The 26,637-nt window shown below is 48.5% G+C and overlaps 1 protein-coding gene across 5 annotated transcripts in view; it reads right to left on the reverse strand.

Moving 5' to 3' along the window:
* LOC116660893 overlaps positions 1–26,637 on the reverse strand; it is a 377,599-nt gene that overhangs the window by 117,172 nt on the left and 233,790 nt on the right. For 4 of the 5 annotated variants that reach the window (XR_004316534.1, XR_004316533.1, XR_004316532.1 and 1 more), the window contains exon 5: positions 2,797–2,883. Coding sequence is in view for 2 of the 5 variants with exons in the window: in XM_032471404.1 (XP_032327295.1) it covers positions 2,797–2,883 (87 nt within the window). In the remaining 3 variants the exon portion in view is untranslated. Of the gene's footprint in view, positions 1–2,796; positions 2,884–21,092; positions 21,319–26,637 lie in introns of those variants that run through there. The other variant, XM_032471403.1, reaches the window with a different exon arrangement.

Raw genomic sequence — 26,637 nt, forward strand, 5'->3', positions numbered from 1 at the left:
TGAGTTTTATAAGAAACTTTGTTTAAGTTTTTTCCCAAAGTGGTTGTATCATTTTACAGTCCCACGGGCAACGTACAAGAGTTTCAGTTGCTCTGTTGCAGGAAGCTGGCATTTGCATGATTATACTTTCCAGCAGCAGTAGCTGTGAGCCACGAGAGTGTGGCTTCACACCAGCTTCCCAGATCTCACATCAGTGCCTCCCGCTGGCTAGAACAAACCTGCATCCAGAATTCTAGCTGCAAGAGAGTCTACAAAGGTCGGAGATGCCCTTCCTTCCTCTCTAAGCTGCAGGAGATGAGATGGAAGTTCAGCGAAGCCACCCAGACCTGGCACAGAGACAGGAAACCTGGAACTAAACCCCAGCTCCGCTACTTTCTCACTGTGTGTCCCTTATTGTTACTCTGACATGGTAATACAGACAGCACCTTATAGGGGTGCTGAGAGGGTCAAATCAGATGATGTGTGTACAGTGCTCAGTACAGGGCCTGGAGTAGCTTAAGTTCTCAACAAAGAGTAGGCAGTGAGACTTTCATCATAACCGTTCTAGAATAGTTCCCTACCCCTGCCAAAAAAAAAATCAGGTTGCAGAACCACACAAAATACTCCCATACAACTTCTAGGAGCAAGAAATCCATGGAGAAATATATTTGGGATGCAGAATTCTTGAATTTCCAGATTTTTTTTATTTGATCCTTTTCAGGAAATCGGAAAAGAATACTTAGAGTCAGGTGTGTTGGGGGAAAGCCTATTACATGGTTACCCGCCCTCTGTAGGTCAGCTCAGGGAGGAGACACACATCAGAGGAAGGAAGAGAGGCTCCTGGTATTAGTTCTCCCAGAGACAAATCAACACCCCACTTCGTTTGTCACCACAGAGAAGGCGAGAGAGAGGGCTGAATATCTTCATCTCCAGCCGGTGTTTTGGGAGAATGAAGATATGCACCAGTGTGTTCCTAGGGAGGCGGCTGGGTCAGCAGAAAGAAGAGAGAAATCAGAATCAGGCAGCCCTGTGGGCTGTGCCCAACACTGAGTCCTCTGAGCTGCATGACCCTGGGTGAATCACATTCCCTCCTGCAGCCTCTATCTTCTCGTCTGCAAAATGGGGACAATCACTTCCCCCCAACCCGCTGGATTGCTATGACAACACAAAGCCCAGTCACACATTCAGTGTCCCGTTTACCAGCCCCTGCCCACGGGCCACATCATCCTGCCCAAAATCAGCAGGATTTGTGAGCTCAGGCCAAGGGAGAATCCACCCCAGCGCACAGAAGTGTGCTCTGGGCATCTCTGCCTCGCTGAAGCTGGACCCCGCAGCAGCTAACACATCTTTTGTAAAGAGGCTAACCTTTTTTTTCCCCATCAGTGGTGGTGCAGGGAGAGGAACAGATTCTCACCAGGCAGTAAGGCAGCAAGACACCCTGTCCTACCGCAGCTTCAGAGTCAGGTGTCAAAGTACCTGCTTGCAGGCAACAAGCACCGTCACAGAGTGAAGTCAGTGCAGGGGAGAGAAAAGCCGTGCGTGGAAGATGGCTGGGTCTGAAACAGAAGGTGCCTTCCCCAGCTCTGCCACTCCAAACACAAGCTGCCAGTTCCCAAGATGAGGGTCCCTACCCTGCTGCACTGGCAGAGGTCACGAAGGAGCAGCCGTCAGCATCTTGGGCCCATCTTTGCACACTCAATAACTGGACGCCCATTTGGGCACCTGAGGACGGTGGCCTGGGAGGACCAGCAGGACACAGTGGGAAGGCCCGATCAGCCCGCCCGGCAGCCGGACCCAGACCTGGCTGGCAGCACCATATTGTTCACCGTCTGGCAAATCGACAGATTTTCACAAACCAGATTCCTCCTCACATGCCTCGGCCCTTCCTGTCCAACTGTTCCGGCATCTGTTTCTCTTAAAATGTATCTATTACACCGAGAAGAATAATAACAGGGCTGGGGCTGGGGCCTCGGAGGCTGTGGCAGTGGCTCCCCCCAGGGCCTCCTTTGGAAGCAGCTGCACTGGGGAAATGGCACGGTATGCACCCTGGTGACAGCCTGCTCTGGTCCCTGGAATCAGAGAACCACTGGACATCCGCCCGGAGTACGAGGCCGAAGGGGAAAGGCCACCCTGGTAGCCGGGGGCTCGGACCGCGGTCTATTTGTGAGCAGTGTGTGGCCTCAAGCAACTTCCTGAACCTCTCGGAGCCTCAGTATCTTCCTCTGTCAAATGAGGGTAAAGCTATGTGATCTCCAAGGTGATTTATTTCCTGTTTTGCCCCTGAGTGCTTCAAAAAGCCCCTTCTGGTGGAACTCAGCCTCACCTGACACTGAGAATATGCATTTATCCACTTACTCATTCATTCATCCATTCATCCATCAGATTGTTCAGTGAGCAAGCTAACTGCAAGACACTGGAGATACGATGGTGCTTTAAAAAAGTGCCAAAGCACATCTCTTATCAATCAGATCATTCGAGAATATATGCAAATACTCATGGCGACTAGGATTCATGGGGCTGTTTACCATGTGCCAGGCACGATGCCAAGCACCTTACGAACATCGTCTCCTCTGACACTCCCAGCAGCCCCATAAGATTTGTATCTGTCTCTCTAGGAGAGATGGGGGAAACTGAGGCTCAGGAAGGTGGAAAAACTTGTCCAAAGTCACACAGCAAATACACTGACGGTGAGCACGTCTGGGCAAGGATTTCACTATAGGCTGACATCTTGGGTTCTCCCTGGAAAGTCTGGGCAGCTGACAAAGGTCTGTCACTGCCCTGATTCTATCTGATTTCGCCAGCAGCCCCGTGGGGTACCTGGACAGCAGGGTGAGTCCCACGCTGTGATGAGGCCCGGGGGTGGAAAGTGATTTCTCCAAGGTTCCAAGTCAGTGGCAGCACCACCTGTAAACACAGAAAACAGAAACAAAACAATGAACCTAAGCCCGCTGTTGTCTGACTTAGTAGATACCCCATATCGTCAGTTTCAAAATGCACCTGTTTAGATTTTAGTATCTTTGAAATCGAGATCCAGCTTACAGTGAATGGCGCGCCACAATCTAATTGGTAGCTTGTTTTTGTTTTTTGTTTTTCTCCTTAGCGAGACATCAAATGATGGTGCGTAGTACAATGAACGGCATATTTGATGGAAGGAAATATGGTGCTTACCGAGCACCTAGGACATGTCATACTTGTGCTGGGCATTCTTCCCCCTTGTCCCCCTCACCAAGGGAGGAGGCCCCAAGCAAGCTGACAGGGCCCCTGAGGGGCCCTGGGGACGTGGATTTTAGGGACCAGTGTTTGGCTCACTGCATTCCATGCCCCAGTTCTACACAGCACAGGGGCTGCAGACAGATGCTACTTTGGGAGGTGATGGTGGGGTTAGTAATGACCATCTCCAGACTCTCAGCAGGTCTTAGAGCCCCAGTCCTGGTGCTGGGCCCTCAGCCTCCACTCAGACACCTCCCCATCTCCCAGGTCCAAGCAGGCTCAGCTGAGCCCCACCGTCCTCACTGGGAACACAGCAATGGCAATCCGAGTTCAGCTGCTGTGAGCTTTTGGAATAATTGGGGTGGAACAATTTTGCCAGCTCAGCCACCACCGCTGACTCCTGAGAGACAGAGGAGGGACTCAGGCAGGAGGAGTAAGTGTCTGCAGTCAAAACACAGTGACGGGTTAGTTTGCTCTGGGCAGGCACCAAGCCAGGAGCAGAGCTGCGGCGCTGGGAGCTGAGTGCCTCTGGTGGGGCTGGGCCAGGGTAGGAAGGTAGACGCTCCCCACTCCTCCCCACGCCAGGGCCTGCGGGGCCAGCGTGGGAAACTAAATCACAGCACCAAGGTATCTAAACACTGGGAGTCCACGTGGGTAATGGACCCCTTCATGGCAGGTCTGTCCCTTAGACAAGTGGAGGCGGGTAGGCATCCCGGGAGAGACGGAACCCCAGAGAGGGCACGTGGAGGTGATCCATACATGGTCACATACTTTGGGAAGTGGGCAGAATCACAGGGTAGAGCCAGGCTGTACCTGGAAGGGAACTCAGAGGCCAAGGTCATCCTTGTGTGGATGACAGGGAGTCACCACGATCGCACAGCAACTTCCCTCACAAGCAAGGTGGGCATGCAATGTCTTCCTTCTCCTAGTGCAGTGCTTCCAAACCCATCCCATTAGGAAACACAGACACACAGACACAACACAGACACAGACACACACACACACACACACACACACACACACACACACACGGTGACTTCCCCTCCCAGAAGCATTTCAAGTAAGGGATTGCCAAGTTAAATATTCTGAACATCTTTTATACTTATGTTCACCATGTTGTGCCATAGAGGAGTAGATCCAGGTTAAGATAAATGGTACTCAGAGAAAATAAAATCTGTCATTTACTGTAATCAGTAAACTCTGGGTTAAGTGAAGCAAAATGTTTCTTTACTGCAGGACTTATCAGAGCATTTAAAATGATGCTGTGCCTTCCCAAAAAATAAATGGGAAGGAGGGCATATGGATGAAAGGAGGCTCAAAATGAATGGATTTGAGTACTCAGGATATTTTTTTCACTCCATTATTAATTTTCTTAAAATTATTATTTTTAAATTTTTGATTTGTAATGCTAGGATGACAAAGAATAAAGCTAAATAAACAAAAACATAGCATCTATCCATCTACCCATCTATCCATCCATCCATCCACCCATTCACTGAACCATCTATCCATCCGTCAAACAGTCCAATCATCCACTAATTAATCAGTTAACCCACTCACTCATCCATCCATCTGTCCAGCCAGTCACCTAAGCATCTGCCTTTCCGACCATACTACTAGTCATCCATCCATCCAATCCATCCTCCACGTACTCACTGACCACCTACTATGTGCCAGGCACCACACTAACACTGGCAGCTTGCTGTGGGAAAGGGGTACAGACATGAGGTAGATACACTTCTTGCTAAAGAAGCTGCTTACAGTTTGTGGAGGAGGGGACAGGAGCACACGTACCAGGCGTGTGCTAACTCACTGTGTGACCTGGCTCAGTTTGTCCTGACACAGCCCTGGGAGGGAGGTGTTCATATGTTCCCCCATTTTACAGATCAAGGAACCAGGACTCAGAAGAGAGGGAACTTGCCAAAGGGCTCCCATGACTGAGCAGTGGAACTGGGACACAGACTTGGTTCCTTCTGCCCAGTCCCTCCCACTCGGCTTACATTTAAAGGGTGGAAGACGCTTCTGTGCACTTTCCACCGAATTTCACCTTTTTGTCTCCATGCTCAATAAACATTTAGTGTGTGCCCACTGTGTGTGAGGCGCCATGGGTGTGAGGGCCACCGCGGTGAGCCAGACAGTGTCTGCTCTCAAGAGCTGGGAGGACACTCTCAACTGAGGGTGACACAGCTGTGCTGGGGGCGGGCAGACGCGGGGTGAGTCCCCAGCCCAGCCCAACATCTCCTTGCCGGCTGCCACGGCAGCTCAATGAGGCCTCCTCTCTCTGCCTTGGAGTCTCAGAGCTGGTCCTCAGCTCCGGAAGCAGCTGCATGTGAATCAGCCCCACTGGCATGGTGGTGCCGAGACCGGCATGAGCTAACACAGCAGTGGCCACGTAGAAATTATGAAGCCGCCCGTCCTAACACTAAGTCAATTTCCCTCTCTTTAAATTTGGAGCCGCCGGGACCACATTGGAGCCATTATGTCACTGGGTGCACACAGCCCCGTGGCATTCTCCATTTATGAGCTGGTCCAGGCCACCCACGGCATCATTGGATGACCCAGCTCAAGTCCCATCCCTGGGTTTCAAGGAGGCGCCTGAGGCCCTCCTTGGGCTAACTGTCTTGCTGTTTAGCTTGGAGCTGAGCTGAGGACCAGAGTGTGCCCGGTGAGCCTGTTTAGGGGAGACTCATCTGGACCCAGCTGAACTGTTGCCAGGGGCTTAAGTTGGGGAGATCTGAAGCCAGCCTGCCTGGGTTCACAGCACAATTTTGCTACTCCCTAGCTGTGGGCCTTGAGCTAGACACTTCGTCCTCTGAGCCTCTGTTTTCTCATCTGTAAAATGGGAATAACAACAGTAATAATAACAGTCCCTAATTCACAGAGTGAGTGCATGTGGCAGTAAACGTCTCCTCATAGAAGGTGCCCAGGGCTCTGTCAGGCACACACGACTGAACGCAGACCAGCTAATACAGTGTTCTTGCTGCCTGTTTCAGGTGTGTGGGAGACAGATGTTCCTCCAAAGGGAGGCAGTGGAGGGCAATGGTTGGGAGTCCGGGGAGGTCACCTCCTTTCTCTGAGCCTCAGTTGCTGCTCTGGGGAGTGGGCACCACCACAGCGCTCACTTTGGAGGGGAAGACTACCCGAGGATCAGAGGAGAATGCTTACAAATCTTGGCGCGGGGCCAGGCACAGAGTAGATGCTCAAGAAATGTGGCTTCCTAAATTCTCACTCCTTGAGGGTGTGCATTTTCCCCTGGGGTCAGGCTCTGACGCACCCCAGGCCTGAGCTCAGCTGCCCCCAGGGACCGCCCTGCTCTCTCCGCTTCTCTCTGCAGGCCTTTGCTGTCTCAGCACAGACACCCCACTTCTAGAAAGCCCTCCCTCACCTCCAGGCAGCATGGGAGGCCTCTGAGGTTCTCCGCAGTGCCTGTGCACCCTCCACTACCACACTGGCCCCCAGCACCCTGCCTGCCTGCCTGACTGTCTGCCCACCTCTGCCATTGGACTGTGTCTTCAAGAAGAGTCTCTCTGCCTTAGTTGTCTTCCATCCTCCCAAAATCCAGCAAAACTCTGTGCCTTCATAAACAACAGACCCTCGCTCTGCTCGTAACCGGCTGTGTGATTTTGAGAATGCCACCTGACCTCTCAGATCCTCAGCCTCACACATGCACTATGGAAACCACAGCAGCGGGCTCACAGGCCCCCTAGAGGGCTGGACACAGACCCAGAGTTCAGTTGCTTACCCATAACAGGACCTTAGTAAATACTGGCTCCTCTTCCTGTGATAACCTGTGAGACCTTGGAGCAAGTTCTTCCAGCTCTCTGAGCCTCGGTTAACTCATCTGTGAAAGGCAGACAGCTACGGTACCAACATCATCGTATGCTTTCAGGACTAAAAGAATTAAGTATGGAAAGCCCTTGCAATCTAGTGAGTGACCGCTACATGTTATCAGTGATAATAGTATGATCTTTTTTCCCCCTGCTCCTAACTGGTTGTTTCTGGCCTGGGTCTAGCACTGGACCTGTTGTATGGCAGGTGCTTAATCCATCTTTGTGGGCTGACTCCATGAGAAACACTTAAGAGTCTTGACCGGTAAAGACCCTCTCCGGGTCTGTACCTCTGCTGGGGGCAGCCACTGGCAATGCTTTCTCTATGCAGTTATGAGTCCCCACAGCATCTAAGGGTAAGTCCCGTCAACACAGGCTGCTGGGCTTGTACAGGGAGAGCCTGTCTTTAAGTGCTGGAAGATAGACAGAGTGTAGTATAAGAGAAAGGCAGAGACTGGGGGCGGGGGCATCAGAGGGGAAAGAGGAGGGGCTTATGACCACAGGGCAGAATCAGGGGAGACTTCCTTCTTTGGTTCCTTCCTTCGTTCACTCAATAGTATTGAGTGCAGCCCAGCCCAGAGCCAGGTGACAGCAGGACACGGTCATCTTCCACCTTGGATGTCCAGCCAAGGGCAAGCCTGAGAGCAGGGGTGTTGAGTTGAGATCAGGTACTTGTCACCTTCACAGCCCTGCTTGGAGGTCCCGCTTGCTCCCTGGTGGCTGCTCGCCTGCACACCTGCACCCTGGACAGAGTCTAAGTCTTTCACTCACCCGGAAAGAAGCCATGGTCACGTCCCCACTCTGGGAATAGGCAGGGAGGATGGCCTGAGAGATCCCGCTGTGGAGTGACATGCAGTGGAAATGTGGCCTTCTGGCTGGGTGTCAGTTCAACCACATGACAGATACCCCCTCCTTCGTGGGGCGATGAGGGGCGGGGCTAACTGATACGGAAAGCGGGGAACACCCACAGCATCCTACTGGGAGGAAAAAAGCAAGTTCCAAAGAGTAAGGCAGGACGCTTCTGTTGACTGAGAGTTCAAAAAGAGGCAAAAGTAAGCAGTATAACGTTCAGGCTTAGGAAGCAAAAAGGAAAGCAGGGCTGACAGATACAAAATTCAGAATGGAGGTTACTCTGGAGGGAGGGGAGGGAGCGAGCTGCTCTTTCCCGTCAGCTGGGTGGTGGGTTCCAGGGGGATTTTCGCTCTACCCACACTGTATCCATGTTCACCTGTATCTACCCAATATTTAACTTTGCTTCTTTAAGGAAAGAAAAGTGGTGATGATCTCCTACAAGAAGGGAAGCCCAGTGTGACTTCATCCGTCCAGCACGTGAAACAGCAGCACGCAGTTCCAGCAGGACCCAGGGCAAGGCGCTTCCGCTCCCTGGACCTCGCTCTCCTTGTCTATACAGCGAGAAGAATGAAGTGAGGAAAGCGTGTGCATGAAAATACCAAGTGCTTACTAAATAAGTCGTCCCGAAGGGCTGGCGCTTGTGGAACCTTCTGGCAATTCTTCCCTCTTCCCCCCACCCTCTTTGATCACTGACCTAGCAACTCTTGGAACTGACCCGCACTCACCAAACTGGTTGGATTAACCAGTGTGACCATTCCTTCCATCAAACACACTGCCAACACTGTGACCCCAGAAAGCACTCTTGGCCAATGACTGCCCCTCACCTCACCTGGGCGCAGTCTCCTCCGACTAGTTAAGGTACTAACTTACTGGAAACCAGTCATGTTTGTTCCAAAACCTACTTACCCCACTTGTACTTATTAGCATCGTTAAGCATAACTAGATCATTTAATTAAACTTCAGGGGAGCCAATGGCTTAATGAGTGCCTGAGGAAAGGCTGCGGTTTCCAGGGAAGTCAAGTTGAATTTTTGGAAAGACACAATAAGGATAAATTGCTTTAACTGTATATATAGAGAAAACATAAATACAATATAATCATATATAACAATTTTATATAATAATATACTATATATACTGTATTACTATAGTATACAATATATACTATAGCATATAATATATGTAATGATATGTACTATATTTTATACTATATATAATATATACAATGTACAATATATACTATATTATACAGTATATAATAAGATATACATTTATATATAAATTATAAGATAATACATAATTATATATATACATGTCTATATAAAATAATATGCAAGCAAGAAAATTGTAAAAGATAGGAGAGGGGAATCATAAAAGATTGAGAAAAATCCTGTGCACAGGTAGCTTTTTAAATGTTTTAAAGTCCTGCTCCACTGAAAGAAATCAAATCCAGACACTGGTGACGAGAGATGGGGCATTACGGCTGTGAGTTGAGTCAACAAAGACAGACTGGAAGTGACCTCCAGGCAGAGAAGCTAAATTCAAAGGCAGCACCTTGGCCCAGCATCAAGTTTGGTGAATAAATGTAGATTGATATGCTTTAAGTAAAAATATAATATTATTTTGTTTTACCCATAATCATAAAGTCTGAAGAGAAACAAAACTGTGGGGAAGTACCAGTGCTTCGCATTACAGAGAAAGGGCTGTTTTCTTAGCCGTTCAAGAGCTCTACTTACCAATAAGTAGGAAAGAAAAACTAGTAACTGAATAGAAAAGTCAAAAAAGGAATGAACAGAGAGTGAACAGACAGAAAATGCCAATAGCTCTGAACCCCGTGAAAAAGAAAATGCTCAGCTCCACTTTGGAGGAAAGCAGTGCAAACTGAACCTCTAAGGAGACACCATTTTTCACCCCTCCGATTGGCAAAGATTCAGAAGTTTAACAACCCGCTCTGTTGGCGAGGCTGTGGGCAGGCAGGTGCTCTGGGTACCCAGTGGGAGCAGAGGCTGGTGGGAGCCATTGATGACAGTCATCCTAACCACTTGGGTACCTACCAGCTAACCCAGCTGCTCCACCCCCAGGAGTCTCCCTTGAGGATCACCCCCTACACCTGCAAGATGTCATCTGTACAAGGGTTTGGGGGGGCTTTTTTGTATCCACTGAAATAGCCAAAGAAATAGGAAGCAACCTAAATGTCCATCAATAGGGCACAGGAAGGACACTACAGCATATTATCAGTACACAAACAGGGGGAGGAGGGTCTTCATGGACCATCACTGACACGTTTCGTTAAGAGAACAAAGCAAGATGCAAAATAGCATACCTGATCGTCTCTCCTTGCGAAAGAGAGAAAAATACATAAATATAATTGCTCGTGTGCACACAGGCTACTGAGGGAAGGGTAGCACCACTGCCTCTAAGGAAGAGGACTGGGTGACAGGGACGGGGAGGAGTGATGGAGACACACGGGTGACTCCGTCTCCTATTTTTCTTTCTCTTTTTGAAACCTTTGGAATTCTGATATATGTGCTTATATCCTTGGTTGAAGAATTTCCTCTTCAACTAATTTAAGATACATAAAATACTTAATGTGTGAACACAGCACTTATAAAATGACTCCTTGTTTTAAGCAACTTTTTAATCTGACTTGACTTTTGGTTCTGATGTGGTGCTGATCCTGGGTAACTGAGCTCTGACTCTGTCTCCTCATGTTTCTAGATGAACAGGTATTGCTTACAGACTAAATATACATACATATGTAGATAGTATTAAATATATTCGTTGAAACAAATATATGAAAAAAACATTAAAATTAAACACAAGCACACACACAATTGAAAAATTTTAATAGCCCAACTCAAACAGACCCTCCCAAGGCTGCCAGCGACCCACTCCCAGATGAAAAGCAAATCTTCCCTGGGGAATCCAGTTCCCCTACTTTGCCCCGCTTATTCTAACACGTGTTTGCAGGCTGATAAAGGTGTGCTGTGTCCCTGCCTCTGCTTTTAATTAATTTCTGACATGAAAGCTCCCAGTCTCTCCTGCCTCAGAGACCTGCACGCACATGCCTTGCCTCTCCCTTTCACAGGAAGCAGCTGCCCGTGTATAGCTGAGTTTCCAAAAAAAAAAAAAAAAAGTGTGTGGGGGGGGGAGAAATCACACTTCTTTTTTTTCCCATTTGCCCTTATTTGCATATTAATAGTTTGCATATTAACCAGCGACTTCAGAGGGTGGGCGGGCTAATGAATGCAGCAATCTCCTCAATTTTAACTCAATTTGCCTCATCCATATTCCAATGACTTTGGGGATTGGTGTTCAGCGTTCATTGAAATGATCCGAGCCAGACCCAGTGTGGGCTGCTCTACCATTAATCCAATTAATTAGCCCCATGGATATGGCTGCCTGGGCGAGGGCCCTTTGTTCAGTGCTGGGGGCTAATGACAGCCCCAATCTGATGGGATAATGAGGGAAGCTAAGGAGGGTTTGACCCCCAGCCTGGGTCCTGGGTGATGCTTGGAGTAGGGAGGGCTGGGTGGCTTTTGGACATGGGGGACTGGATCCCAAGGAGACAGCTGCTCCCCTCCACCACTAGTCTTTCACTAACTCACTCCAAGGCATGAGGTGTCTACCATCTTCCCCTCCACACACTCCCCACCCTCTCCTCTCTGTGCCCAAGGAGGCTGAGCAGCATCCAGGCGCTCTCTTCCTGTGTCCTCCTTGCTCCCGGGTTGGTCCAGCTGATGGGAGGTGTTACAGGAGACGGGAGGGAGGAGGAGAGTGGAGACAGAGTATTAACTCCCTGGCTTCTGTGCTGGGCTGCAGGGTGGCTGTCCTTCCATCAAGGGTCACAGCCCCGGCCGAGCAGCCTTCTCTGACAGCCACTCTTCCTGACTCTCTGCAGCAGCCCCCTGGCTTTGGCCCCCTGGTCTAGAGATGGAAATAGCTCCCGCTCTTGCCAGTCCCAAGGTGACTCATCACCCTCTGTTGTTATTTTTGCCTTTCCTCCATCATCACAGCCCCTCTGAATGAGCCATCTATTCCCTGCTGGCATCCTGAACGGTACCCACCCCTCCCTCCTTCACTTGTCCATTTTCTCAGAAGCAAAATCACTCACTCGTTCAGAGATGATCACAAGGATTAAGCAATAAGCTACTTGTACAAAGTGCTTAGCACAAAGCCTGGCATAGCCTAAGAGCTCAATGAATGTTGGGGATGGTTATGTATGGGGAGAGGTACCAAGCTAATTAAGGTGTCCCTTAAATTAATTCCATGAAATAAGATGCTTTTTGATAAAAGGACTCCTTGGGAGTCAATGTCTAGGAGGCCAGCAAATCCCCTTCTTAGAGGATAATATGCATTAATGTATATGGAGGATAATAATATGCATTATTATAATAAAGGCTCTGAGAACTCCTGCAGTAAAGAAAAGCTCAGATTTCATGTAAATTCAAATATCCCTAGCATATATAATCTCGCATATATATTTCCCATTTTACTCTTGGGGAAATTGAGAGCAAGAGATGGTGTCCAGTAGTTCACTGAAACTGGCTTCTGAATTGAGTCTGTGTATGTGTGTGTTGGGGGTGGAGGGTAGTCTGAGACTTTGTGGAAAGAACCTGTATTGGCAAACAGGTTGCATCCCTGCCTCATGGTTTAAGAGAAGCTTCTTTTCCTCTGAGAACCTCAGTTTTCTCATCAGCAAAATGGGAAGAGAATTTCCCACCACACCCGACTAGAAGAAGATTCCGTACGATAAGCTAGTTGAACGGCAAGCATGTAAATAGACTTCTCCATGACACTTGTCCAAGGTTCTGCAAGAGGGGTCCCTAAGGCTATGCTTCATAGAAGAGAACTACTTCCTTCCTTCTTAATCAGGTCTCCTTGATTTACTTAAAATTCCACTTACAAGAACTCAAGGGAATATTTAGATTAGTATGCAAAAATAGATGCACAAATATGTTCCTTTTAGAGTTACTTGTATTAGCAAAAAATCAGTAATAACCTAAGTGTCCAACAAAAGGGGACTGACCAAGTAAAGAATGGGGCTTCCCTGCAATAGAAAGCTTTGTTGCCAGTTGAGATCAGGAAGACCTTCGGAATTCCTCCTTTTCAAAAACCCCAGAATCCTTCCTTTTCCTGAAACAAATGTTATATATGAAATTCTGATACACTGTGTAGATTTTTAAAAATAGTTATCACAGTTCTTGGGAGCTAGAGAAACAAGGGTCCTGCCTTCTCAGCCCTTCCCCACTCTTAGGTCCCAGCACCCAGATCTCTGGGTTGTGAAGGGGCAATACAAAGATAAAATTATATTGGCACAGATGGTATCCGGTATCTTCTAAGTGTTTCGTGTGGGTCATGCATCGTGCATTATATCCTTTGATTTTGACAGCAAGCCCACCATGAGGTGAGTGCTTTTTTTATCAACCCATTTTACAGATTGGAAACTAAAGCCTCATGATCAAGATCCCACAGGTAGAAAAGGGCAGAACCAGGATTTAACCTACTAGGAAGGCGTTAAGCGGAAAAGGCAGATAATAAAAAAGTTTGACAACTTCCTGTTTGTGATCACATATGTACTATGGTTATGTAAATGTCATGACTGGGAGAAGGGTACACAGGAACTCTCTGTAAGGCTCCTGCCACATCTTGTGAGTCTAAAGTTATTTCCAAAATTAAATTAAATTAAATTGAAATTAGTATGTAGAAGCGGTCCCACGCTGGTGTGTACGAGTGCACAGTGTTCATAAACCACATTAAAGATATCCACATAACAAAATGTTAACCAAACCCATCTTCACCTCTAGGTGAGAATTTGTAGGTGATTTCTTCTTTTATTTTTACTATTATCTTAATTTTTTCTACAATGACGGGGAACGATGATTTGTGTAATCTTTTTAAAAAGTCTAAAAACATTATTATCATTTACCAGAGATCTCCCTGCCCAAACCCCAGGTCCTGCTTCCATCATCCCAGTGGCAAGGGCGGTCCCAGGTGTACTGGTTCTCCCCAGACCCTCTCTTTGGGGCTTCAGAAAGACATGCCACATTAGGGTCTGTGAGCCTGCCATGTCCACCTGCCACCGCAGAGATCCCCATTTTCTAACTTCTCTTTCCAGAAGACACGGTAAAACCCCCAGACCGTGTGGGGGCCGGCATGCACTTAAAAATTACCGCAGCAGAATGGACTGCCTTGACAAAATGTAATGTTTTGTGACAGAGCCCAAATATGCATTTCATTCTTGAGAAGCAGCTCAAGGAACCCGCTGGAAATATTAAATTAAGCAGTGTAACAGCTGAGAATAATTGGGTTTTCTGCCCTGTTGCCTGCGATTTTGTGTAGCGTTTGAGGCGGCCGGGGAGTTCTGTTCGACTAGGGGATGGCGAGAGACTGGGATCTCTGTGGGGCATGGCAGTGGCTTCTGGCAGCTTCCTCAAGCTTGTAGGATGGATGTGGTCCAACCCCATGTTGAGATGGGAGAGGCCCCGGCACCATCCCTTGGAATCCTAGAATCAGAACATCTCAGCCAAGAGTGATGCCTCCCCGCTCCCATTCGATGGATGGGGAAACTGAGTGCTAAAGAGACATCTTGGCAAGTTAGTGGCAGAGCTGAGATTTAAACAGCAGACACTGACAAACGGTTTCCACTATACTGTCCCTCTTTATTATGGTCCTGAAACCACAGAACTCTGAGCCATTCTGCTTCTAAGGTGACCCAGAGATCACTGACTCTGGGGTCAGATAAAGCCAAGGGCAGATGGCAGTCCTGCCTCCCCTCCCTGGGAGACCTCTGAAAATTCTCACAGCTCTAACTAAGCTCAGTTTCCCCCCAAAAAATGGGGTTCAGCATGCTTACATTACAAAGGAGGCAGTGAGAATTTTTTAACAGGGCTGACAAGCACACAATTCACCAGGGGTCTTGTCAAAATGAAGATTCTGATTCAACAGGTCTCAAGTAGAAACTGCATTTCTAACCGGCTTCACAGAGATCTCCCTGCCGCTAGGATCAGCCTGTGAAAAGCAAGCATTTGTAGCACGTGTGGATTACTCAGCCAGGGCTTGGTATGCAGTAGGCACTCTGTCGATGTTCTTTTCTCTCTGTTCCCTCGTGATTCCTTCCAGGACCCTCCCTGATCCATGTTTCTGAAAACTCAACTGGAAAGAAGATGTAGTCAAGGAGGGGGTGTCCTGGCGGCGAGTCTGACCGGTCCTTTGGGAGGCGTAAACACCAGCTCAGCCTGTGTGCTCCCGCTCCCCACCCGAACTGACCAGGCCAGCTTAGTGGAGGGGGTGAGTCACGGCCCACGAGCCCTGAGGGACTCAATAGCTGTCAACTCCCGTCTGCACACCACCCAGCTCTGCAGGGGAAATAGTTCTGTGTTTGCACATTTTCCGGCAATGGGTCCAGGAACGTCTGCTCAGTTACCCTCGGCACACACTGCCCCAGCACGGCACCACCTCCCTGACACTGGGGGTTTCTCTTTTATATCCAACCTCAAGAATATATTCTTGGGCCCCAGAAATCAGCCTCCATCTCCAAGTCCCCCCAACCCCGAGATTCTCTCTCCTCTCTCAGAGCTGATAATATCTAAAGGAAGCTGACATTGCCATTTGCCTGCTGTGTGATCTCAAGCAAAGCACTTCCCTTCTCTGAGCCTCAGTTCCCTCATCTGTAAAGTACTTGGAAGTCTTTAGCTGTGGAGCGTGGAGTTTAAGGATGTGGAGTCTGGAGTTACCATCCAGATTCAATCCCAGCTCCAGCACTAGGTGAATTAGCTCTCTGAACCTCAATCTCTGTATCTATACCTTACAGACCAGTTCTGAGGATTCAACACAATAATAGCTTATATTGTCTTTAGCTCAGGGCTGGGCACACAGGAAGGCTCAGCAAATGCAATTCTCATCTGCAAACGTAAAGAAAATTCATCTCCTTCAACTGGTATACTAATAGACTTTGATAACAATTGGAATCTACCCCAAATTCCTCTTTCGATATAAGCAGCAATTTTCATGGTTTCATGTAGGATGATGATGATGATATTAACTCGCTCAAAGTTCTTGGACACTTATTACATGCCAGGCACTATTCTAAATTCCTTACCTGTGTTACTACATACAATCCTCACAACAACTCTGGAAGATTGATTATAGTAGATAACATATTCTTCCCTATTTTACTACTAAGGAAACTGAGGCATAAGAAGCTTAAAGAACTTGCCAAAGGTCACATAGCCAGTGTACGAGTCAGTTATGGCCACAATAATGCTGTGTAACAAACAACCACAGACATCTCAGTGGCAAATAACAAGTGTTGATTTCTCACTCGTGCATCTAAGGGTTGCTTGGGGTGATCTAGGCTGCCGTTGACTGGGCTTAGCTCTGGGTCTGCTCCACACGGCCCCCCCATCCTCCTTGAGCCAGCAACTACTCATGGCAAAAGGCAAGAGTTATGTGTGTGCTAATATCCCAGGAGTGGAACAAATCACATGGTCAAGTCTGGTTGGAGAAGTGCCGTTCCCCGCCATGAAGCCCTGGCAAAGATGTGAACATATCACTACAGTAAAGACAAGAATTGAAATGCAGTCCTTTCTAAGCCCCTGCTCTTGGCACAGCTGCCCTCAGACTGTCCTTGAAATATGTTATCCACTATTCATTCATTCATTCCTCACTGAATACTCTTACAAGCTCAGTATCAGGCACGCGCACACCCCCCACGTAGGTACACTGTTTGCCTTCCCCTTGTGATTTCTTGTCTCCCAACTCAGTGTGATTTTCCTCCCTCTTCATTTTATTATATATTCATTTATTTATTATTTGTTTGTTTTCAAACCCCAAAGCCTTGCAATTTAGCAGATGTGCCTGCAGACTCCCCCAGACACGGTTGTGTGTGACACTGACAGAAATAGTTTATGATCAATTCCAAGGGCCCCACTGATCTTTTTTTAATAAGGTGCTGCTGTGGTTCTACAGCAAAGTATGCCATTGTGATTTCACAAAGTACTAGCTGTGAAATCTCGAGCCCCTGCCCCGCCTCCCTTCCTCCTGACTTGAAACAACCGTGCCTCCTTTGGGGAACGTCTATTAATGCCTCCGAATCCCTGGTGGGGCTGTTGTAGCATAAAGAATTCTGTCTCTGTGGGGTCTGCTGGGAGTGGTTTTTCTCTAGGTGTTGTCCAAGGGCCACCAGGATCAGAATCTCTGGGGTGGGGCCCAGGAATCTGCATTTCCACAGGTGCCTTAAGTGATTTTTATGTCTGCAGAAGTACAGAGATCTCCATCATCTGAAGGAAAGGAGGTTTTGAAAAAGGAGGGAAATCATTGTCCAAGTCCTATGTACTTAATCATTTCAGTTAATTAGCTTCAGGTTTTGAAAATGCACTTTTGGGCATGTGGCATCTGGATTCTGTCTTGTGTAGACTGGCATGGTAACTAACCTAAGAGGGTTTTATAATGTATCTCATTCTTTGTTCACCTCCACTTGACAAACCAGGAAACATCCCCTTCCCAAATTACATTATTTCCCAAACATGCCATTCTTCTTGCATTTCTGCTCATTAACCTCTTTTCCTGGAATGTCTTTGTCTCCAATAGGTTTGCCTACAACCAAACTCCTATGTATGCCTCAAAACCCAACATGAAACACATTGCCTCCTCCTACCTCAATTAATCACTCTCTCCTTTGTGCTTCTATGGTTAAAGCATTCCACATAGAAACAACAATCTGGGCTCCCAGTTATTTAACCCCAGTTTAATCCTGGCACTATATTTTACACTTGAGATACCAGAGTATTTACAGATAAATGAAAGCACACTCCACTCATCTGTTTCCATGTATTCTCCCTCGTGCCCCTCCAGGGCAGGTTCTAAGCCTAATTTCCTGAGGCAGAGTAGGCGCTCAAGTCACACTGAAGTCACTAAAATTCACATGTGCATCTCACCAGCTTGGATCTACCAGGAAAAAGAGGCCAGGTGACTTTAAGAAAGGGGCTGCTCTGACATGTTGGAGAAAGGGCCTGGGCAAGGCATAGCAAGCCCTCTGATTGACAGCCACCCCCATCTTCCTCCAAGCCCCAGCATGAGCAGAGCTGCGGCCTCAGAAAGGGCCTTAATTTTGGGAAGGGCCTCCTAACCATGAACCCTTGGTGCAAGTCAAACTCCTACTTAGTGCCAACAGAAATACCAGTCACAGACAGAGCTTCAGGCTTCCCAGAATGAGGGCAGTTCCCCTTCCTGGAACCATCAGAACCCATGTGCCACTTATTTATAGACCCAAAGGACCACGGGCTGGAAGGCACATTCATACCAGCCATCTCTTCTTGGCAAGAGTGTGATATCTGTGTAGTCTGACACTTCACGTAAGTTTCTGGGTCTTTCAGAAAATCAACTGTATTGTTTACACTTAATTAAGAAACTGACCTCAGTTCATGCACATGCCTAGATGCTTCTGGTTTTAGCATCAGCAGATCCAACTTCGAATCATGGCTCTGCTGCTTAATGGCTGTGTAACTTTGGGCAATTCACCTAACCTCTCTGAACCTCAGGTTCCTTACCATAAAATAGGAATACTAAAACCTGTCACATGTGGTTGTTGTGTGTCTCAGTGGAGGGCACCCTTCTGGCAGTTTTGTCCTCATTTCTCTTCTAATTACTAATATATTTACTTGTTTTCTGATCACATCTTGTTATTGCCATGATTTTCCTGGTTTGGGGATTCCTGCTCTATTAAGCTTTCTAAATCCCATCTCTGATTATGAAAACTCCCTCTAAGCTTTTGCTCTTTCTTGGCTTTATGTATTTTCTCAAGTGAGATCTCTCCGCTAAAATTCATTTCCCTGCCAATCTCCAATTTGATGCATCAGCCCGATCATGCTATATTATGTTTGGCAACATAATGTGATGTGACTCTGGCTGCCGATGACGGATGGGGTACCCGTCAGCAGATGGAACAGCACCCAATTTTCTAAAGAGCATTGTTACAGAAACAAACAGGATGGCCTTTTAACTTGTATTGATTTATTTCTGAAGAATGAGCCCCTCTCTTACTTTTACAAGTGCTGTAATTAGAGGGTAGAATTACCTTTCCGGGGCGAAGGCTCAGCAAGCTTAACAGCAAGGGGGCTGGGGGAGGGTGCAGAGAAAGGGTGGGGTGCAGACAGCAGCCTCTGACACTCCAGCGGGCCAGATTTACTGCAGGACGCACAGAGGTTGAAGACATCAAAAATTCCTTCCTTCTCTCCTCTTTCTTCTTTTCTTCCTGCTATCCATCCATCTATCCAACCATTCATCCATCCATAAGGTCACCAATCCATCATCTTTCCTTTTTTTCTTCTTTTTTCCCATCCTTCTACTTATCCATCCATCCATTCATCCATCCACCTCTTCCTTCCTTCATTCTTTCCTTTCTTTCCTCTTTACTTCCTGCTTTCTATCCCCTGATCCATCCACTCATTTATCCATCCATGTAGCCATTTATCCGTCCTGCCTGCCTGCCTTTCTCCCTCCTTCGGTCCCTCCCCCTTTCCTTCTCTTTTCCATTCAACATTTCTGAGGACTGTGCTTGGTGTGATGTAGAAGAGTGATTCAGAAAGATCTGGGTTCTAAGCCTAGCCTTGCTGTGTGACCTTGGAGAAATCAGTTCACCTCTCTGACACTAGATTTCCTCCCCTCTCCTACCACCCTCCCCTTGCTCATTCCCCCTCAGCCACCCTGGAACATTGGTCTTTTCCTCATAGGCTGGCACCCTCCTGCTTAGGGGTGTTTGCATTCATTCCCCCCCTACCTAAAACCCTCCTCCTCCAGATAGCCTTGGGCTTCCCTCCCTCCCTCCTTCCCTGGCCACCCTCTCCAAAACAGCAATTCCTGTCCCTCTCCACCCCACAAACTCTGCTTCATTTTATTCTTTGCTGGTAGCACCATCTGGCATATTCTGCATATTACTTACTTAAAGAATACCTACTATTTAGTGTCCATTCAGCAAGACAGGGACAAGGGAGGGCCAATTGGAGGGTGACTGTCATGGTCACTGCTGTGAACAGAGGCTCAGAATTGTTTGCCCGAGAAGCAGAGTCCAGCTCTAGTGCCCCACTGCTGAGGGTTGACCGTGGAGTGATGACTGCCCCATGGGTCAGCACTGCTGCCCCAGGCAGAAAGCAGACAGCCTCACCACTGTGCCTGATGGGGATGCCGTGGCCCAAGTCAAAGTTGCGTGGAACTGTCCAGCGCACCTGGGCTCCCATCTGAGGATGATTCTGTGGGTGCTTCCTTCTGAAGGCTCTGAATTTGTGGGGAAAGAGGGCTTCCCAGAATCCCAGTCTCAGCTTTGTCCCTCACACACCATGACCTTGGGCGAGTTGCTCGCTGGCTCGGGGCCTCAATTTCCCCATCGATAAAATGACCAGTTTGGACCAGATCATGGTCTCCTACCTTTTCAAGTCCAAAAAGCCCTCTTTTTTGAAAAATCACTAAACCAATTGTACGGTCTCAGTGTTGGAAAGATTTTTTTAAAAAAGAAAGAAAACAAAAACACGAAACAACAGAAAACAATGAAACAGAAAAGGAGAAAAAGAGCTCAAGGAAAAGGACCTCCCTCTCGCTCTCCTCCCCTCCCTTCCCTCCCATCCTTTCCCCTCCCCGCCCTCCCTCTTATGTTCTGATTTCTTCTCCTCCTCCCCCTTTCCCTCTCTTGTCACCACCCTTCCACCAGAATGTAAGTTCCGTGGATGTAGGGATTTCTGTCTCTTTCAGTCACTGTCATATCCCCAGCACCTACCCTAGTACCTGGCTCATAATAGGTGCCCAGTAAACACCGGTGGTAGGAACGAACATAATGATCACGGAAGCTTAATTACCCTCTATTGGATGCCGACCGTGAGCCAGACCCTGTGTAGGGCAGGGAGATTCAGGGATGAGCAGGACAGGCAGGGCCCTGCCCTTGTGGGACTCGCAGCATCCTTGAGGCTGCTGTGGGATGATGGAATCCCACCAACAAACATTAGCATAAAAGCTACACACACAAAACAAAATACAAAGGGATGTGAGTTGAAAAACATGGAGATGAGACAGAGGCAAAAACAAGTGGAGGACGAGGCCAAAGCCCTGCAGGTCCCTAACCAGACGTACAGCCCGGCGGTGTCCCAGTCTCACTACGAACATGGGGGCAGGGGCGGCAAAAGCAGAAGCTGGGGTCACCCGGGGCACGGACACCAGGAAAGGGCACAGACACTTGCCTGAAGTCAGGAGGATGCTGGTGGACAGGTCAGGGCCAACTGGGACCAAAAGACCGGGAGGCCCCCGCCTGAGCGGGGTGTGCATGGGGCTCCCGGGTAGAGCAGCAGCTGCAGGCAGTCCAGTCCGGCAGTCTGGTATGTGAGCTTTGGAGTCAGACAGCCCTGTGTCTGCATCCTGGCTCAGCTCCACCATGCCCCGGTGTGACCTTCAGCACGCTGCTGGGCCTCTCTGAACCTCGCTCTCCTCCTCGGAAGAACGGGCGTCCTGGCCTCTCCCTGCTGGCTGCTGAGGGGTGGGACGCTCCGATGAGCCTTCCCAACAGGAAGGTTAGATGCTACTGTTCATTCATGTTGGTAACTACGGGCTAGAGATGTAGACAGGGTGCCAGCACTGCTGAGAAGGCCAAATTCTCAGGTCAGGGCTTGGCCAGGCTGGGGTTTCTCTCTGACGGCCTGCAGGCCGCCACTGTGGGCATCTCTTCCTTTACTTCAAAGCACAGCCCTCTCTGGGGGACAGTACCCTGTTACCATGAACACTCAGCCGGGCCCACAACAGGGCCAGCTGACCCCAGAGAGCAAACAGTCCTACACAGTGACAGAGCAGGAGGCCGACAGTCCCATGGAGTCCTGTGAAATGACTGACTCACACAGCGCCACATTAGGGTCCCCAAGGAGCACACAAGCACATCACAGAGGCTTGCTGTATAGACAGGTTAAGCAAAATGAAAACGTCTCAGCAATACTCCAAAGCAGAACTTAATCTCTGCTCAGAAGCTGACCTCCAGCCTGAGCAGAACTGTTTGATTCCCCATTGCGGTGGCCTGGAAGGGAAGACGTCTGGACCCTGAGAGGCTGGAGGAGGGATGAGGGCTGGGGAAGCAAGTCTGGAAGAGAGGCGACTCCATCACGCCCTTGGCCTTCTCCCGAAGGATGGGTTTGAACGGTTTTCACACCCAGGAGCAGGAGATACAAATCACAAAAAGCCAGGACAGGTTCCCCCCGCTATCCGAAAGGAGAGTGTTCCTCTGAAACCTTCCGTAAGTCGAAATGGGGTAAAGTGAAGAGGTGATTACCTTAGGGCACATCTTGCTCATGGCTGCAAAACATACATGGAGATAAGGTACAGGTGCTCAGGGACACAGTTCAAAGCCGTGGCGGCCGGACACTGAGATGCTGAGTGTGGATCCCAGGGAGGGAGCTCGCAGGTGCCCCTTGTCCTGCCCGGGACGCCCTGCCTCTATAACATCTCGGTGCAAAACAAGCGCAGAACACGATTTTTGCCTTTCATCTTTTTTTATAAAAGCAAAACTCCTCTTCGGATTTCTTTGCGTTAGCAAGAACAGGTACGTACGTGGGTGTTTCGTAAAAGGGAAGTGGCACAAAGTGAGATTTCCAGAAGTTGGGGATACCTGTACAAATCGAAATGGGTTCAAATCTTAGCTGGCTACTTGCGACTTCCCATCTCCAGCAGGGACCACAGCAGTCCAGTTCCCAGGGCTGGTGGCGGGACCGACAGGACCTCCCTGTACGGCTCTGTGAATGGCAGTTTCGGTTATCACTATCCCCGAAGGCGCTCACTGACTGTGACACAGATGCCACCTCCTCATCCAGGAACTCCCACCCTTGACGGGCACTGTCCCTGCGCCCAGTGTGATTCAAAGCACCAGGACAAGATGGGCTGTATCTTTTCCATGGGGTGACGTGACCCGCCCTCTGTCACTGGCTGTATCAGTCTGCTGGTGCTGCTGTAACAAAATTCTACAGGCTGCGCGGCTTAAACAGCAGAAATGTGTTTCCTCGCGGTTCCAGAGGCTGCAAGCCCGGCATCCGGTTGCCAGCAGGGCTGATTTCTCCAGAGGCCTCTCTCCCAGGCTTGCAGGCGGCCTTGCCTGTGTGTGAACCCCAGCTGTCTGTCTGTGTGTCCAAATTCTTTTTCATCTAAGGACATCCATCAGATTGGGTTAGGCCCCACCCTAACTGCCTTGTTTTCGTGTAACCACCACGTTAAAGGCTCCATCTGCAGGTAGTCACATTCTGAGCTTATGGGGGTTAGGACTTCAACATACGAATTTTGAGAGCCGAGGAGGCACTCAGTACATACACCCAGCATGTAAGCGGTGAAGTGAAGGGGGTGCCTTAGACGGTGCCCCTTCCTTCCAGTTCCGCTCCCCACCCCAAGCCCTTTGCAAATCCTGTTCCAAAGCACTCAAGCCTTCGCTTGCCCGAAACTTCAAGATTTGCTATCCAGAGCGGAACTGACTTTCAGCATCTTTCAGGCTTCGGAGTTGCAGGCAATAACTTGCTTCAGCCACTGCATGGACCCGCCAGCCAGAAACCTAAGTCCTTTCATCTCACACACAGAAGGGGTTTGCGCTCTGGAGAAGTCTTCAGCGGCAGCGTGGTGCACACACAGGCTCCTTGAGGCTGTTGTTTTGTTTTGGTTATTTATTTTTCCTTCGGTTCAGAGCCATCTTCCTTCAGACCGCAAGGGCTCCGAGTCTGCTTGTCGCCTAGCTGCTGGGGTTTGCAAGCCAAGGAGACATTGTCACACTCCCCCCCAACCCCGTCACTTCCTCCATTCTCTTTTTTTTCCCCTCTTTCCCTCTCTCTTCTTTTTTATGGAAGAGCCCCCGGAATCACAAATATGTCGGGGGTAGGACAATGTCTTCAGCTAAGGGGGGACTAGTGGGGTCATCTTTTATTAAGGAGAAAGCTATTGAAGTGATGTGCTTGAACATATTGCTATTAGAGACATGAAAAGTATTTCCCTCATTAGTGTAAAAGGGAAGAAGGGAGCTAGCAATCTTGTTGATCAGCAGTGGCAATTTATTTTAAACTGTCCATTTTCTGGGTGTCAGAGGACGACTTTTATGTATAATCTTATTTCCAATTTCAACAAAGAACACTTCACTCATGTGCTGCGCGGATTTTTTTCTTCATAGACAATAACCGATTATAAAAGCGGTTCTCAGCCACCCCCCCACCCCATCTCGTAGTGGTGTTGACATATGGAAATGAATCAAAATGTAATACGCATAATTACAAGCATTGTAAGCAGGGTACAATTAGTGTCTCTTCAAACCAATGTTGTAATCAAAAGACACCACTAAAACAGTCCAAAAAGTGAGAAGAGTATCTGTGGAATTAGACACGGATTGAAAGGAAGTTTCTCTCTTTTTTCCCCCCTCTCCTCTGCCGTGTCTACAGATGCAAGTTGCCTTCTATTCTCTTCCTTAGTGGGTGCAGAGAAGTCAGTTCTAATTATTTTCTCCACCCACCAAGTTGAACACAGACAAGGAAACCTTGCTTTAAGAATAAACCCAGCCACAGGGCAGGGGCTTCTGTTTTCCGAAGCTTATAGAGGGACGGTGTCTTTGAAGGTCACATATCGCTGGGGAGGTGGCAAGTGACAAGCTGGTCAACCAGGGTCCTCTGGGTGCAATTGTGTCACCTGGGTGCAATTGTGTCACCAGGCTGCCTTCAGGTGTTTGCGGAGTTGTGGTTTTTAGGTTTGTTTTTATGGTTGTTGATATTGCCTTTGGGTTTTCAGATTGGATCCCTTGCCAACACTGACTGCGACGCAGACTCCACCTTCCTAACCAGAAACTCCCAACCTCGAGCTCTGAGAGGCGCTGTCCCTGCACCCAGTGTGGGTCTAAGTGCCAGGGCAAGATGAGCTTCCTCTTCTCTAAAATTTAAAAATTTAAAAACCAGGAGGGGTTCACGTCAAAGATATGATTTTCCCCTCCTCCTGAGAAAATTGTATGAGCTGTTACGTATGACCCGCATCCTCACGGGACACCATTCCTTGGTGCCCAGCAGGGCCTAGAGCTGGGGCCGCATCTCCTGCTTCCCACATCCTCACCTCTATTCCTGTCCCAGGCCTGTAGGTACCTTGTCCCCACCCTGTCACTGGATGTAATGAGTCAAAGCAGCTCCATTCACCCACCATTTGCGAGAAAACCACCGTGCTCTGGCCACTTGATCTTTGCTTGGTCCCCTGCCTTTTCTACTCTCTTCCATCCTTCTGAAGTTCATTACCCACGCAAAAACTTCCATCATTGCCCCAAGTCCAGTTTTGGTGTTTCCTGACCACGCCCACCCATCCCCCCAAGCCGACTCGGAGCCGCGTCGGTCACTCTTGGATTTGCCTGTGCCTCCCCGCCGTGAACCCTTCACGCTGCTGTTAAATCCCATTACGCCCTCCATCTGGGCATCTCTCCCTGGCCTAGAGCCCCTGGAAAGTGAGGTCCCTGCCTTTTCAATGGCTGCATCCCAAATGCCTAGCATAGAATCTGGCACATAGGAGGTGTGAAGTCCTTGTTTGGAGTTCTGAATGAATAATTCAATGAATGCTGCCTCTTTGTTGTCTCTGAAGTCAGGTTGGCAGAAGAGAGGACGGGTAGGGATGATAACTGAGAACCTACTATGTGCCTGCCCCTTGATCCATGTTGCCCTATGAGAAGAGAGACCCTCTCTACCTTTGACCTCAATATTGATCAGCTGTCAAACTGTTTACCCCCCAAAAAACAGGTCCTCATTGTAAAATAAACCCTGCTACCAGTAGTGAAAACTCACACTGATACCAACATGTACCAAAATGTATCAATACCAATTCCTCCACCTGACATCTCCATCTGCATCAGTATCTATCTATACCATCTATGCCTGTAACATCTTTCATCTAGATGTCATTTCAGCTTTGGGTTGCTCACATTTGGAACCTACTTAATGATCCATCAACAGGGCACTAGTTCAACAAACTGCAGTGTATTCAAAAACTGGAGGATATTGAGACCGTGGCTATATGCAGTCATTTACATGGACAAAGAATCCAGCTTGCTGGGGCTGCTCGCACCATGACCAGAGACAAGGGTGATGCCACATTTGTAAACCGTTCTTCATCTAGAAATGCAAACGTGCAGAGAGATGTTTAGAACCATCTTGGCCAAACGTTCAGGGTGTTCCTAGGCAAAGGCTCTCTGCTGACTTTTGATTTTAAGTTTCCACTCTCCTTGCATTTTTAAAATGCTAATCGTGATATTTTTCCCCCCAAAGCTATGAACTGATTGTAAACGCACTGCTCTGGCATCTCCCTTCTCTCCTGTTTGATGGCCTGAGCTTTCACCAGGCGCCACAATCCCCCGCCACCCACCCCCAGTATGAGATGGGTTGGGTCTGGGCCAATCTCTCCCATTTTGGCAAATTCACCCTTGACTCTGTTCGTGTTTTTAGTTCCAGGAGTCAAAGTCCCTTATTGAGCTGGATTTTGCAAATATCTGATCCTGAAATATGGTTATCAAAAGTTCCAATGGGGAGAAGAAAGGTTCCAGTGAGAAGGAGCCATAGATAGGATCCAGATGAACCCGCCTTCTGCACAGACGGGGAAACAGAACTGGGGGTGTTGGAAAGAGCAGGAAGTCAGAAGCAGGCAGGCACTCACGGTCCGAATCCTAGCTCTGCCCCTTCCCAGCTGTGTGATCTTGAGTGGGTCCTTTCACTTCTCTGTGCCTGCCTCCTCTTTCTCATCTATAAACGTGAAAAA

The sequence above is a fragment of the Camelus ferus genome, chromosome 32 (genome assembly GCF_009834535.1).
Source record: "Camelus ferus isolate YT-003-E chromosome 32, BCGSAC_Cfer_1.0, whole genome shotgun sequence".
NCBI lineage: Eukaryota > Metazoa > Chordata > Mammalia > Artiodactyla > Camelidae > Camelus > Camelus ferus.